Raw genomic sequence first — 13288 nt, 5'->3', positions numbered from 1 at the left:
CACGCTGTTTCCCTTCCCTCCCCTGCCCCGCGCGAGGACTATCCCGCGCGACCGAAGATCCTCTCCCTCTCTGAGCAAACAAGAAGACCGACCGGAGGCTTTCGCCGATGTAATAAAAAGGGGGTCCGTGGAGGATGCTCCGCTTCTGGTTGTCCGCGGCCAGGCCTCGCTATGCCGGGGTACATTATTATCGAGAGGCGCAAAGATATGCAACGTGTTTAATTGGTGGAAAGCAAAGAGCGAGCAAAAAGCAGCGCGCGGTAATCGATCATCAAAAATCGCCGTCGCTACAGTAGCTGTAAATAACAATTCGTTGCTTTAACCGATTGGAGGTTGGAAGATCTTGGGGGATTGTCAGGGATTTTAGAGCGAAAAATAGCTGAACGCAAACTCGTGCTAATTCGCAGTAATCAGAAGTTAGGAATCTATCGATCGTACAGCGCGGCGTGCTTAACCCGTTCCACAAAGACAAGTAGATGAATTAATAGGTAGGGGAGTACGAAAGAAATTTCTGTAATTCAATTCACCTACGTCGTTCCTGTAAACGTGAATTTTCTCCCGCCCGGCGGGAGGTCCGGCGATAAGCGAAGTCAACAGCGAAGAAAACCCGCCGTTGATAACTCCATAGGCCAGTTATAATGTAATGCGTCTGCCTGGCGAGTTACAATACGCACTAACTCTGGCCGTTTCCTCAACGTATTACACTTGCGCGGGGCACCGCTGCCTGCAAGGCGGATCGTTGCGCCGGCTAAGCTCGTTTTTTTGCCGGATCTCTCAATACCGATCAAGCGTTCCCGATCGGAGAACAACACGCGTAGGTTGCTAGCCAGGCGTGACCACTGGGCTACCGCGATACACCACGAAAAACGCAGCCACCCGCCATGCTTGGTCGCTCCCGTCTATTTACATTGGCACCATTGCGGAGAGAGCACGCTCAGCTGTATGAAGGTGCCCTCCCGATAGCCCTCCTCCCCCCCGAAATAAAATCACGATCCTTCGAAAAATTGATTATTTCGGAGCCAGTGTAGACAGGCAGGCAGTCGAAAGTGAAGATACGTGCGAAGCGACGTGCAGAAAAGATGAGATGCGTGCTAATGAAGAAAAAGATAAATTATGAATAAAAAATATACGAGAACCGTCGTTTCATTCAAAACAATTGCTCTACCAAAGGTTCAAGACGGCCAGGTTTTATACAATATAACAATTAACATTAACAACGGCTCGTACGATAAAAATCGAACGATAAAAAGGACTCGGAGCCTAGACAGGGTTGTAGTGTCCAAGATTTTTATTACGTTAAGAATATAGATGTTCAGTCTGCTAACGTCATCCATACCGGTCAACACGTCAATTCCAACTTTCCTTAAAATCATGAAGCCTGTATAAGAAGACCGAACTCCCGTAATCAGAGTGGGCCGATATTTTTTGAAAAATATTCGTTCCGAAAAGAATCACTGGAAGCGCTGTGAACGAACAACCCTCGATGTCATATACACGAAGCTTTCGTGAGAGCAGACTCGATATGTCCGATCCGCAAATAAGATGAGGAGGTGGATTGTGTGTCTCTGAAACTTGTGAAAGTTACTGAAGTGAGCGAACTCATAGGTTGAAATTATAAATATTTTAGTATTCATTCACTCTTGTAATTTTCGTAAGTTCCAGAAATCGACCCCCAGATAACAACGGTTATACGCTGTATCTACGACCCAGTGAGATCAAGATCGGTGCTCAAAAGACTCGGAGCTTTTAATATCCTTGCGATTTCAGGAAGGCTAACACTGTTTTACTCGGTATTAGGCGATTTTTGGCGTTTGTTTCACCCGAAAATAGCCGTTAATTTCAATATATGCCGCTAGAAAAATTAATTTTTCACTCACCGACCATGATAGATATTGGACATAGTTTCTAACACCGTTTTATAACCATGACATGACACAATTAATAGTTAATCGTACAATCAAAAGTGAACCGTTTTTTTTTTTAAACTTGACTGTCCAATGACATAGGAATTTTAAGAATTGTGCTTGAGAAGGACCCAAAACCGGGGGTCGAAACGTCGCACATTACATCTTGTAATTTTATTAAATATATTATATAATAGCCAGAAAGGGTCGATTAAACGTATCCATTGTTGTTTATTACTGGCAACCTAAACAAATCTTCAAGTTTTAAAATTAATTTTATTAAAGCAAATTTTCCTATTGGATATCTTTAGCATCTTTCTTCAGGTGTGTAAAGGCATTCATGACGCTGAGTGTACACCCCGGTACACTTTGGTACATGTGCCAAACAGTCGCCAAAAATCGCTAGAAATTATGGATAAATCGACTTCGACAACAAGCGATTCCAAATCACCGAATATGCTTGTCAAACCTTACGCAAACAACATGAATGATTTACGCATCGACGGAAGCGTAAGTTAGGTGCTTAGAAACAAACGTGCATCACAAGTTGATAAAATTTCTATATGAACTTACTTTAACTATATTTGTAGAAAACTGCGAGAATAACGTACGAATAGCGACACGCAGACCTTAGATGAAGAGAATATGACGAGGAAAGACGAAGGGAAGGGAAGAGAGAGAGAGAGAGAGAGAGGCGGGCGAAACGTTCAGCTCGCTTTACCGAGCACTGATGATAGTTTTTGCTCGGTAAGATTTTTTGCTTCTTCCCCCGCGGCCACCCCCAAGGGTGGATGATATATGACCGCCCCCGAGACACTGGCCACCCCCGGGAGAATGAGGAATAGAGGTGGAGAAAGAGAAAGAGAGAGAGAGAGAGAGAAAGAGGGAGGACATATCCTGATTCCGAAAGAATTCCTTCCATGCGTCGAGCGTTCGCGAATGTGCGAATCCAATTATCGACGAAAATAATACAGATCGATTAAAAGACCATCAACGTCCGTGTCGTTCGTGTGTGAGAAAGTGTGCATAAACATTAAGCCGACAGTATTCGCACGCGACTCCAACGTACGTTGGAAGGCTCGTCGAGGGAAATCGAACGTGAGTGATCGCGCAATTTCCCAGAATCCTATCGCGACGATGGCGGACTTTGACTTGTCGAAAATTAGCGAAATATCAACCAAGGCCGAAGGAGGGAAGAGAGCTTGGGACGGTTCGAGTTTATGGTGGTGAGGCGCGCGCGGAGGTCTCTCGCAATGAATCAATTTATTTAAGGGTAGTTGGATTTCGCGAGTCGATGCACGACGACTACGAGCCACCCTACTCCAATACCAGGACTCACCCCTCTTTTTCTAACGTGGCTCGTTTCGTCGAATGATTTATAGTTTTCCTTCCGCGAACACCCGTCCACCCCGTCCGCCGAGAGCGCTCTCTCTTTCCGCTGCGTTCGCCTCGAAGCAGCGGGCACCCTCCTGCCAAATGTACGCAAAATAGTCGGAATTTCTTCGGCGTTTCGCCCCTCGCTGGAGAGGAAAGGGAAACCTACGTCGGGCCGCGTCGAGTTATCGAAACAGCGGCAGACTCGCGCTCTTCCGTGAGAGCGAATCGGCCGATTGTCGTCGACCGATGAGCGAGAGCGCGATGCAAAAACGTCGCGCACTCTCTCATCTCTCTCTCTCTCTCTCTCAGGAGAAAATTGGTCCTCCGAGTGGATTTGCGCGCTTAAGGAAGATTTGCGTTCGAGCGCCGGACAGCCGGCGTAAATGGCCACCGGGCGAGCTGGACGAAGGACGGCGAGAATAATTAGTCATTTATGAGACCGTAAGTGGGGCCGCAAATCGGTCCTTCGCGGAGGGACGACGACGATGTTGGGGACTCTGCGGGGACGACGACGGCGTTATCTTGAAATTATTAATCATATCGTAACGCGCGTCGCGCGAGAGACAGCCGAAGGGAGCGCGAGAAGGACGAGGAGAGACGAGAGACACAAGCTACCGGCTCCATGGACTTATCTGGCACCTTAATCAATTCCCAGTTATTAATTATGGCCTCTGCCCTTCCCCGGCCACCTTCCCCCTCCTCCTCCTCCTCCTCCTCCTCCTCCTCCACCTTTCTACGTCAGCCTCGCGGCGCACGCTTCCGAGACCCACGACGACGACGACGACGGCGACGACGACGGCACTATTGTCCGCGGTGTTACAATGCGGTGTCAACAGGATCGCGGTCACATTTTCCCCGAGCGTGATCATTAATAATTATTTACCGAAGTGCGAAAGTCAGGTCGGCAACGCGTGCGCCCGGTGGGCGCCGACGTCACGAGGGAGCATACATTCAGGTGCAATAAGCGTCGCACTCGTGAGCTTTGTCAAAGGAATGGAAAATGAATGTAGATCTTTCACGAATAAAATTTCATCTACATAGAGTAGCTTATCGCTAACATGTCGGATGTACAGCTACAGAAAAAATTTCCGGATTCAATGCTATTACACTTGAATGTATCATAAAATAGGATCGATATAGCGCCAATCATATTTATTATATGAGAAAGGAATATTTTAATCTGAAATGAAAAATTCTGGAACAAAATGATAGTATGTATCGTCCTTTGTCGAATAGCGTGGTGCCAACTTCGTGCGTTGTAAGACGGAGGGAAAATTTATTCTAAACGCAAGAATATATAAAGTTACTCTTGTCGCAATATAGTAAGTAAATTTTTTTTAATTCGATAGAGAAGAATAAGAATTATTGATTTTATTTTGATATTGTCTTATTTTTATACTAAATGAGGTTGTGAGAAATATAAATGCGTCAAGAATATTTTTGTCTCTGTAACAGACATCCTTTCTGTTTAAAAAATTGAATGATTTTAATATTCGTCACTAATTTGTAAAACTTTAGTATGTCATTAAAAAACGGCATATTTCTAGCCGGCTTTGTACAATATAAAATTGAGTGTCCCGCTTATTGCTTCGTAATTAATTATATCTTTATGCCCAATGTGCATCGAAGAGGGTAGTTTAAAATGCATCTCGAATGAAGGATTAGTAACGTTATAATCAACAGTTCCCATCTCACGGCTCATCTACGAAGTGTAGGTTTTTAAATCACCAATGTCGGGGAATATCCACGCGCCAAAAGAAAGAATGAGTGGCGTCAAGTGGAAGTTGAATGATCGTTTATGCAAATCCTAATCCTTTCGAAGATCCATCCGAGCGACGTTGACGGATTGGCGGGGGACTTTGTTTGAAGCTAGTTAAACGGATTGCAATTCTCGCCACCATTTGTTCTCCTAAGGGCGCGAAAGCTTCCAGCGCGCCCGATTAGCGAGTCTTACTTAATTATCGATAAAAGGGGTAGTATAGGAAGTAAACGAGTGCCCGTCACAAGAGAAATAAGACTTCTATACTTTTCGAAAATAGAGAGGAATTGAGAAAAGTAAGAAAGATTACATGTTTGCCACCAAACTGCTTCTCTATGGTTTTAGACAAACAAAATGACCTTTTGAAATTACTCAAATATGATAATGCGCGATGAAAAAAAATTAAAACGCTTTCTGTGCATGTGATCCTAGAATAGTATAACTATAGAAAATTTAATATGCAAGATATATATATATATATATAATAATAATTTTATATTCCAAGTATTGCAAAAAACACACTATGCGCGTACTGTATAATATAACTATGTGTAATGGAAGCAACGAACTATGGAGTTTTGTTCGAAAAATACAAAGAACGATTATACTGGCAGTGGCGGCGCAAAAAAAGGGCGGCATGCCCGACCTGCTGAAAAATTAATCACCGACGTCACAAAGGAGTTGGTCGAAGACAATGCCAGCGGTCCGGAAAAATATTTTTCACATTTTCTCTCCCTCGGTTAATAGCAAATTCTCGATAATGGATCATGGACACTCGCGATCTCAAGAAGTGGGGACGAGGTAGCGAATTATCGTTTTTCCACGTGTCTCTCTCCGAGCCAAAATGGGATAGAATGGAATTTTTTAACTCTTGTACGAACGCCAGAATGAATTATTTTCCAAGGCAACGTTTAAGAATTTATCACGTAGAAGTGTAACAATCTATACTCATCTGTATCGCACGAAACGAAGAACGGTTACAGCATATCCTCCTTCTTACTCGTGCAGCTGCTTGTTTAATACGGGGACCCGACCACTTATTTCGTGGTTTTCATACCCCTTTGCGTACCATGTACACCGAAATCGCGCGTGACACGACAAACGTGTAATCCGCGAGAAGGGTTGATCCCGGTTTAGCTCGCACACCGTTGAATCCACGAGATTTAAGCCCCGGCGAATTTGAATCTGTCAATCCGAAGTGTCCAGCCGACGTGTCGCGCCGCGCGAGAGAATGTATAATAAGGGAGGGCACAGATAATGCCGTTCTGGATGTTAAAAGACTTTTTTTCACTGTCGGAAGGATCTCGCTCGTATTTACGAGATCATATTCGAGCAGAGTGTCGCGTCACAAAATCTACTAATACTCCTCTAAAATATTTAGAGAAAAGATCTTTTTTGTGTGAAAGACGCGCGGTGATAAAAGCGGTGAGACTGTGCCTCTAATTTTCACTCTGCGATTAAAAAAAGAAACGAAGAGCAAAGAACAGCTGCATAACGTATCTTTCTATGACCAAAAGAAATTTTAACTTTTTCTTTGCGCTCAGATAATTAATATTAAGTTGGCTGTACGGATCCAATTAAATAATAAATTTTGCAGTTCGTAAAACATCGTACAGGCATCTGGAGTATTTAGCTGCATGTTTTATTAAACTCGCAGGTATTTTGGATCAACCGGCCGAGAGCAAGAACGAAAAGAGCTCGGATTTATTCCCGACGAGGGCGCGCGTACTTGACAAGTGCGTGCCTTTGGGACGTTCTCCCTGGGTGAAGTGTAGATTAGGGCGAGACGGACACCAGAAAAGTGGAAACTCGAGGAAGATCGAGCGAGAGTCCAAATTGCATTTACGGTCTTGACCGTGGAAGAAGGCGAAACGATATTAAGACACCGGTGGCCCTTCGTCGGGGGTCGATGTATCATTTGCCGGCGGGTCGTTAAGCGGTTTCAATTAGTTTTCTCCCGTGCCGGCTCTCCCCCGCAGCCACACGAGCGAGGGACGAGGGAGTGAGAAAGAGAGAGCGAGAGAGAGGAGCTCGCCACCGCCATCCAGCTTAATCGCGCGGTCCAGTTTTTTCTCATAATTAGGAAAAGCTCGTTAATACATCCCGGATATATCTACCCTTCCCGTTCACCCACCCTTTCCAACGTTTACGACAACCGGTTTCGACCACGGTCGACGAGCGCGAGATCGAGCGCTCGTCACTGCGTTTCTCGCAAAAATCTCGCGATCATAGGAGGAGAGTCGAGGCAAAAATTCGCGCTCGAGACACAGGAGAGAATTCACGAGATTATTTGAAAAAGAGCGTGAATATACGTGAAATAATTATACAGGGCAGGTTAAACTGTGATTCAATAAAGCATTACATATTCTCTGAACGCATCAACATGTTAGAATTGAAAAGTTTATCTTAGAATTCAAGCAAATCTGAAATTGAAGAAAACTCGATCTCTCCTTTAATTTTACCTAGCAAACATTTGATACTAATTTTGCGCCCGAGTATTTGAAAAAGAAAGCATAAATAGATAGTTGTATAAACAGGTTAAATTACAATTTGGGGAAACATTAGATATCCTCTAGACAGGCCCAAATATATAAATATATTGTTTCTATAAAAAAAGGTTCACGCGAACATACTATAAACAATATGCAAAGAATCCACGTATGTAATCTTGAAATTTAGCGCACAGCTGTTTCTAGACGCATCAATGTGTTTAAATTAAAGAGCATTTGATCCATTTTTTCTCGATACGCACTAATTTTATCTCAATGGCATTTTCTATTTACGTTAACAAATTTTGAAGTACTTTCTCACATCTTATCCACCGATGTTTTAGGGGGGAAAAAAACATCGAAGAAACATTACGTAAAGGGCGATTGAAAATGACGCGCACGCAATTTTCGAGACAACTAGCGCCATCTCAACTGCTACATACGAACGCAGACAAAAAATAGTCCGATCGTTAGTTACCGACAGCCAAGTGATATAACGTCGAATCTAATTGGTATATCGACAGCATCATTGTAACCACCAAATGGTAACTCATCTCGGGAGATTTACTTTGTGTATAGTAGCTTTCCCTTCTTTTTTTCACGATAAATAACCTAACGGTTGACGGAGTTTTTTGACGCCCCCCCCCCGCAGAGGGGGAATTTAAAAAAAAAGCTTTCCCTTTTCGTCAAAATCCGGAATTATAGAGGAAAGTCCTCTATTATGAGATAAGTTTCTAATATGAGATAGCAGTTTTTCAACACCCAAATTCAATCACAAATCTTTTTTCGTAACGATTATACAATCTAACAATAAATTCACCACTAAACAGATTTCGCTCCAAGGGCAATCAATTACATGGTGGAATCAGCTGATGATGCCTACTAATTTAACAGGAACCCCGCTATCCCATATTAGGATCCTATCTCATAATAGAGGGCTCTCCTCTATTAAAATTAATTCATAAAACTCGTATCATTCTTTTATTAAAATTAATCCATAAAACCGTAAAACTCGTAACTTTAATAACAAAATAATAAAATAATATATTGTCCACATGTAGCATGTTCGAGAATGCAATTACTTATTTTGTGAAATAAATAGAATTGAAACTCACCGAATGAAGGAGCGCCAACTGTCCAGAAAGCTTTTCTCAACGATGTAGAAGGATTTCTCGGGATCAGTGCACTTGGAGATTTCATTCCTATTCCTTCCGTAGTACAAGTCGGTGAGCTTGTCTTTCTGCTGCTTCGCCTTTATCTTGTCGTCTTTCTTCGCTCTTTGCGCACTTTCCATCCTCTCCTGAGAATCAACAATACACAGATGTAATTGAAAGACACCTAAAAAACATTCCAATAATTTATTCGCACATGTGAGAGACTTATCCACCTCGCAGATCGAACAGGACGGCGAGCCAACGGGATATTCCTTCGAGTCCGGAAAATATTTCTTCAGAATCAACCATGCCTCTTGGGGTATCACTTTCCTACTGGAGTCTGCCGTTTTCAGAGATTTATGCTCGCACAGCAAGTCCTCGTTGAAGTTTATAATAGCCTCATTCTCCTTGTTCTCCTCAACTTCCTTCGGGCAATCGTTGCTGTCTTTGTCCGTGTTCTTACTCTCTTCCGGCGGAGTATCCTGACAATCGTCTACCTTTTGTTCCACATCCTCTTGAAACGTTTCCATGGCTAATCTTCGCCAAGAACGCAGCGAATCGGTACCGATTATATAGCTCGATTCAACACTAAAGCGACAGAAATATCGATTATTCTCGTTAGTGTTTATCGCATCACTTTTCTTTGATCGTGGCAAATTTTTAACAATTACAAGGAACTTACGGTTCTTTAAACGTGCGAATCAACTCCCCGACTTCTTTGTAATCTCGCTCAAGCGCTAATTTGAAACGCAGCAATTTGCAGCGTCTTTTCACGCAAACTTCGCACAAGAATGTCTGATCTAATCGCGGACCTCCTTGATATCTGTCGTAAAGCATATGGGCTGCTGCTTCCGGCACGCATTTCATACGGCTAACTTTCAATGGATCGAGCCGATAGTGCGAACACATTAAACTGGTATTGTCGATCGGACGAACGTCGACTGCAGAGGAATGTCCGGTCAACCACTTCGACAGCCAATCCGTTGGTATCCAATAATAATCACTCCAAGATACCGTAGATTGGATTATATTATACACGTCTATTATAAGTTGCCGTTTGGAATTCTGATCCTCAATTTCTTTTTGCTGAGAAGGAGAGATAACTTAGCAAACATAACAAAAGTATAATAATTTCAGAATTATTTACACGCAATACAGTCGGTATCTGCTTACTTTTTCTTGCTGTACGGCTAACAAGCTCAATTCGTGTTTAACGTTCTCTTGTCTGACAAGTTCACGCATCGTGCTGCTTACCTGCCAATTCTCAAATTCCATCTACAGAGAGAGAGAGAAAAAAACACGTTTTATCAAACACGTTACACGAAAAGTCTGGGGGGGGGGGGGTCAAAAAGGATTTATATCTAGAGAAATCTTACCTCTTCATAAAAATCACGTTCTCCGCAACTCATAGCTCTGTGCGCATCGCCGTTCAGTCGTTTGTAATCGAGCTTAACAACTTTTACTACTGGCTGTTTTAGACAGTGAACTTTATTCTGTAACGGCTCCACGGTAGAGTCATGTGTGTCTTTACAGCCATTTGTGCTAGCGACAGTCTTTGTAGTTTCACTCTTAATTTCACTCTTATCCGTGATAGGTGTATCAGTCTTTTTGGATATCGCAGATTCATCCGTTTCTATGATATTTACTATGGTATTTTCCGCATCCACACTCGGCGTCTTTTTAGAGTTTTCTTCCGGAATTAATGGCGCATCTTCGACGTCCCGCTTCTGTCTCGTCTCGTCCGTTTCATCCGATTTTTCTTTAATTGTGAACTTGTCGAAGAAAACGGTCTCGCTAGAGACAATCACCTCTGCATCGGGCTTCTTCAATTTCACTTTCTTCGTACCATTCGTTCGCCAATCTGTAGTTAGCTTTTTATAAACCAACATGTAAGCCGTATTGGATGACAGGAATCCTTTTGGAACACGTCCACGTTTCATCGATTTATCTATGTATATATATATATAGATATAAAAGGAAAAATTAACTTTCTGCCTTCTCGCACATGGGAAAAATCATAAATTTTCTCCTTCTTAAACACGGAGTATTTGATGGAAAAGTAAATTACCATTGACGCCATCCTCGATTCGTTTGTTCTGCATTTTTTCAACTTTATCATCACTAAATTGATACCACTCGCCGCTTGAATTACATATATTCGCGATGTAATGTCCGGAATGTGCGGATGGACCCTTGTGGCTCAATACAGCGACGAGACTGTAGAGATGAGTTTGAGGCTGACACCTAACGTATTCCGACATATCGAGGTCTTCGGGAAACTGAATATACGAATTCAACTTCTTCTTCTGCCCGGAATCTCTGTTGTGAGTAACTGCGCCATTATTTCGGACAAATCAAACTTGTTGTCTAGCGTAAAACTCACAAAAGCCCAGGACTCACCTGTGGAACACGAAGCGCATTAGCTGAATATTCAACGTTTCCGGAAGAGACTCCAGTCGTATGAATCGCTTGGCGTCCTTTTTATCATTGCAAGTAACGCAATGGTATTGGTTTGCCCCCGTCAGCTGTTCCTCCGATAGATAATTATCGATCGCCTCTCTCAAAGTGGCCGCCAGCTGCAGATCCAATTCATAGAACGTGGTGGACGTTGGATACTCAGTGCTGCACGTGGAGCAACTGCATCAGACATAAAATTCTCGTTATCGACTAAAAAGTCACCCCTCTCTCCGCCGGATCAGTTGGTCGCGCCAGTCATTGTAACGAGCAACGTGTCCTACCATGTTGCCATCGTCAAGATCATCAGCACCATCATCGCTTAGGAAAATTCTCATTGTTCCACTTCAGAAAACCCACCGATTGATATAGCTGTATTTTCCCTGAGTCAGCCTCTGCAGCATCGGCTTCAGCTCAGAGTTTTGCTCTCTGAGCTTTCCTTCGATATGGCACAATAGCAGCTTGGAGAATTCCTGCGCGTCTTGCTGCGTTCTGGTGTCCAGGGACAACGCGATAGCGAGATTGATCGGATCGAGGAGGCTCCGATTGCCGAATTGCATCATTGCAAAAATGTACTGCAATTGGCCAACCGCGGTAACCGGGTGGTAGGGTATTCCTGCTTTCTTAGACTGGTACAACGCCTCCTTCTCCTCCGGATCTTCCGTAATGTCCCATTTGTATATTATTCTCCTGTTGGCATACAGTTTGTTAAGACAACGGACAGTGCGCCGCACAAAAGATTCCGTTTCAATCAACACGTACCTCATGTCTTCATTGTGGAACCACATTTGGATTAAACTATTGACGTAGCAAGTAGCACCTAGATTCTTTAAGCCGACATACTGTGTCGGATCACGTAACTCGGATAAGGAACTTTCTAAGGACACCACCTCGGCCGGCTGCGACTTCATATACTTTTCCTCCCCTAAGCCTGTCAGGCATTGCGGATTGTAGGTGCAATTGCGTCTGAAACCGATTAACGTGTCTTAATGAAAATACACATTTACGGTAAACGTCCCAGCCGACACGTTCGAATGTTCTTTCGCACTGCAGAACACCATTTCCAACCTACTTGCAATTTTTGCAGCTCTTCAATCCGATCCTATACGCAGTCTCCAAGTGTACCTTCTCAATCTCCTCTGGACTAACGGATTCTACCCAGGCCCATGCTAACTTGTCCAGGTCCCCCTTCTTTGTCGGCGGCATGTCTGCAATATATGGAGCATTCGGTTATCCATCGAAAAAGCTAATCACACAGTTGCGCGATATCTGCACGCGCGGTACGACAAACGCTCGCAAGGTACACCAAGAAAATCGTAAGGCAACTCGTCTTCACGTCACCAGCGATGAATTAACGCATTGAAACAAATTCTTTCAATGCAAAGCCGCACAATTTCCCCCCCCCCCCCCCCAAGGTGTACCCGGCGCATTCGAACCCTAGAAACGCCCGATTCCAACGGAATCTGCCCGCGCCCGGACAAATGAAGATATTACTCGCGTTCTCTCGACCTGTTACAAACTTCGCCGTGCGCTCCGCCGCGCTGCCCCGCGCGGAACGTTCGCGCCAACGGCCGAGAAGAGGAGGAGGCAGAGGAGAAGACTCTCGTCGAGTCACACACGTGCTCGTGCTCGGTCCTCGGCAGGCCCGTGATTTTTTCGCGCCATAACAGCGAGGGAAGCGGAAAGGACTTGTCACTCGGGGACGGCGCCGGGAGTAAGGGGACAAGGGGGGGGGGGGGGCGCGGGATCGCGCGAGCGACGACGCTCTGGAACCGGCCCGCGTCATCGGGGCGCCCGGCCTCCGGGGAAGCGACGGCGTTACCACCTTAGCTGCCTTACCTCCGCACGATCGCGATCGGCTCTAGGTTATGGAGAGACACCGCCGCGCGCTACTCCCGCGGCATTATCCCCGCGGCACGTCCCGGCGGCCGCGCGCGGATGTCGGAGTACCCTCGAGCTCTCTCTCGCCGCCGCCAAAGTGCGCCGCCGTGGGCCCCGCGGCGATCGCCACGGTGGCGAGTACGCGGACGGGAAAAGAAAAAAAAAAGAGAGAGGGAGAGCGAACTCCGCGAACGCCTTCGCTCGCCTCGTCTTCGGACAAGCGCGATCGGACGGCGCGCTCTCTCTCTCTCTCTCTCTCTCTCTCTCTCT

General features: G+C 44.8%; 1 protein-coding gene across 4 annotated transcripts in view; it reads right to left on the bottom strand.

Moving 5' to 3' along the window:
• LOC105566082 (ubiquitin carboxyl-terminal hydrolase 48-like) overlaps positions 1-13226 on the bottom strand; it is a 56525-nt gene extending 43299 nt beyond the window's left edge. For 3 of the 4 annotated variants that reach the window (XM_012019804.1, XM_012019803.1, XM_012019806.1), the window contains exons 1-11: positions 12977-13226; positions 12210-12345; positions 11900-12103; positions 11498-11827; positions 11084-11320; positions 10752-11002; positions 10060-10631; positions 9857-9958; positions 9366-9769; positions 8917-9271; positions 8645-8829 (exon numbers count right to left, since the gene is read on the bottom strand). In XM_012019804.1, coding sequence (XP_011875194.1) covers positions 8645-8829; positions 8917-9271; positions 9366-9769; positions 9857-9958; positions 10060-10631; positions 10752-11002; positions 11084-11320; positions 11498-11827; positions 11900-12103; positions 12210-12343 — 2774 coding nt within the window. In that variant the 5' untranslated portion in view covers positions 12344-12345; positions 12977-13226. Of the gene's footprint in view, positions 1-8644; positions 8830-8916; positions 9272-9365; positions 9770-9856; positions 9959-10059; positions 10632-10751; positions 11003-11083; positions 11321-11421; positions 11828-11899; positions 12104-12209; positions 12346-12976 lie in introns of those variants that run through there. The other variant, XM_012019807.1, reaches the window with a different exon arrangement.
• Between the last annotated feature and the right edge of the window lie 62 nt (positions 13227-13288).

This window comes from Vollenhovia emeryi, unplaced genomic scaffold, assembly GCF_000949405.1.
Source record: "Vollenhovia emeryi isolate VEMERY1.0 unplaced genomic scaffold, V.emery_V1.0 DF939147.1, whole genome shotgun sequence".
NCBI classification, from domain to species: Eukaryota; Metazoa; Arthropoda; class Insecta; order Hymenoptera; family Formicidae; genus Vollenhovia; species Vollenhovia emeryi.
This window is presented reverse-complemented; position numbering and strand designations above follow the sequence as displayed.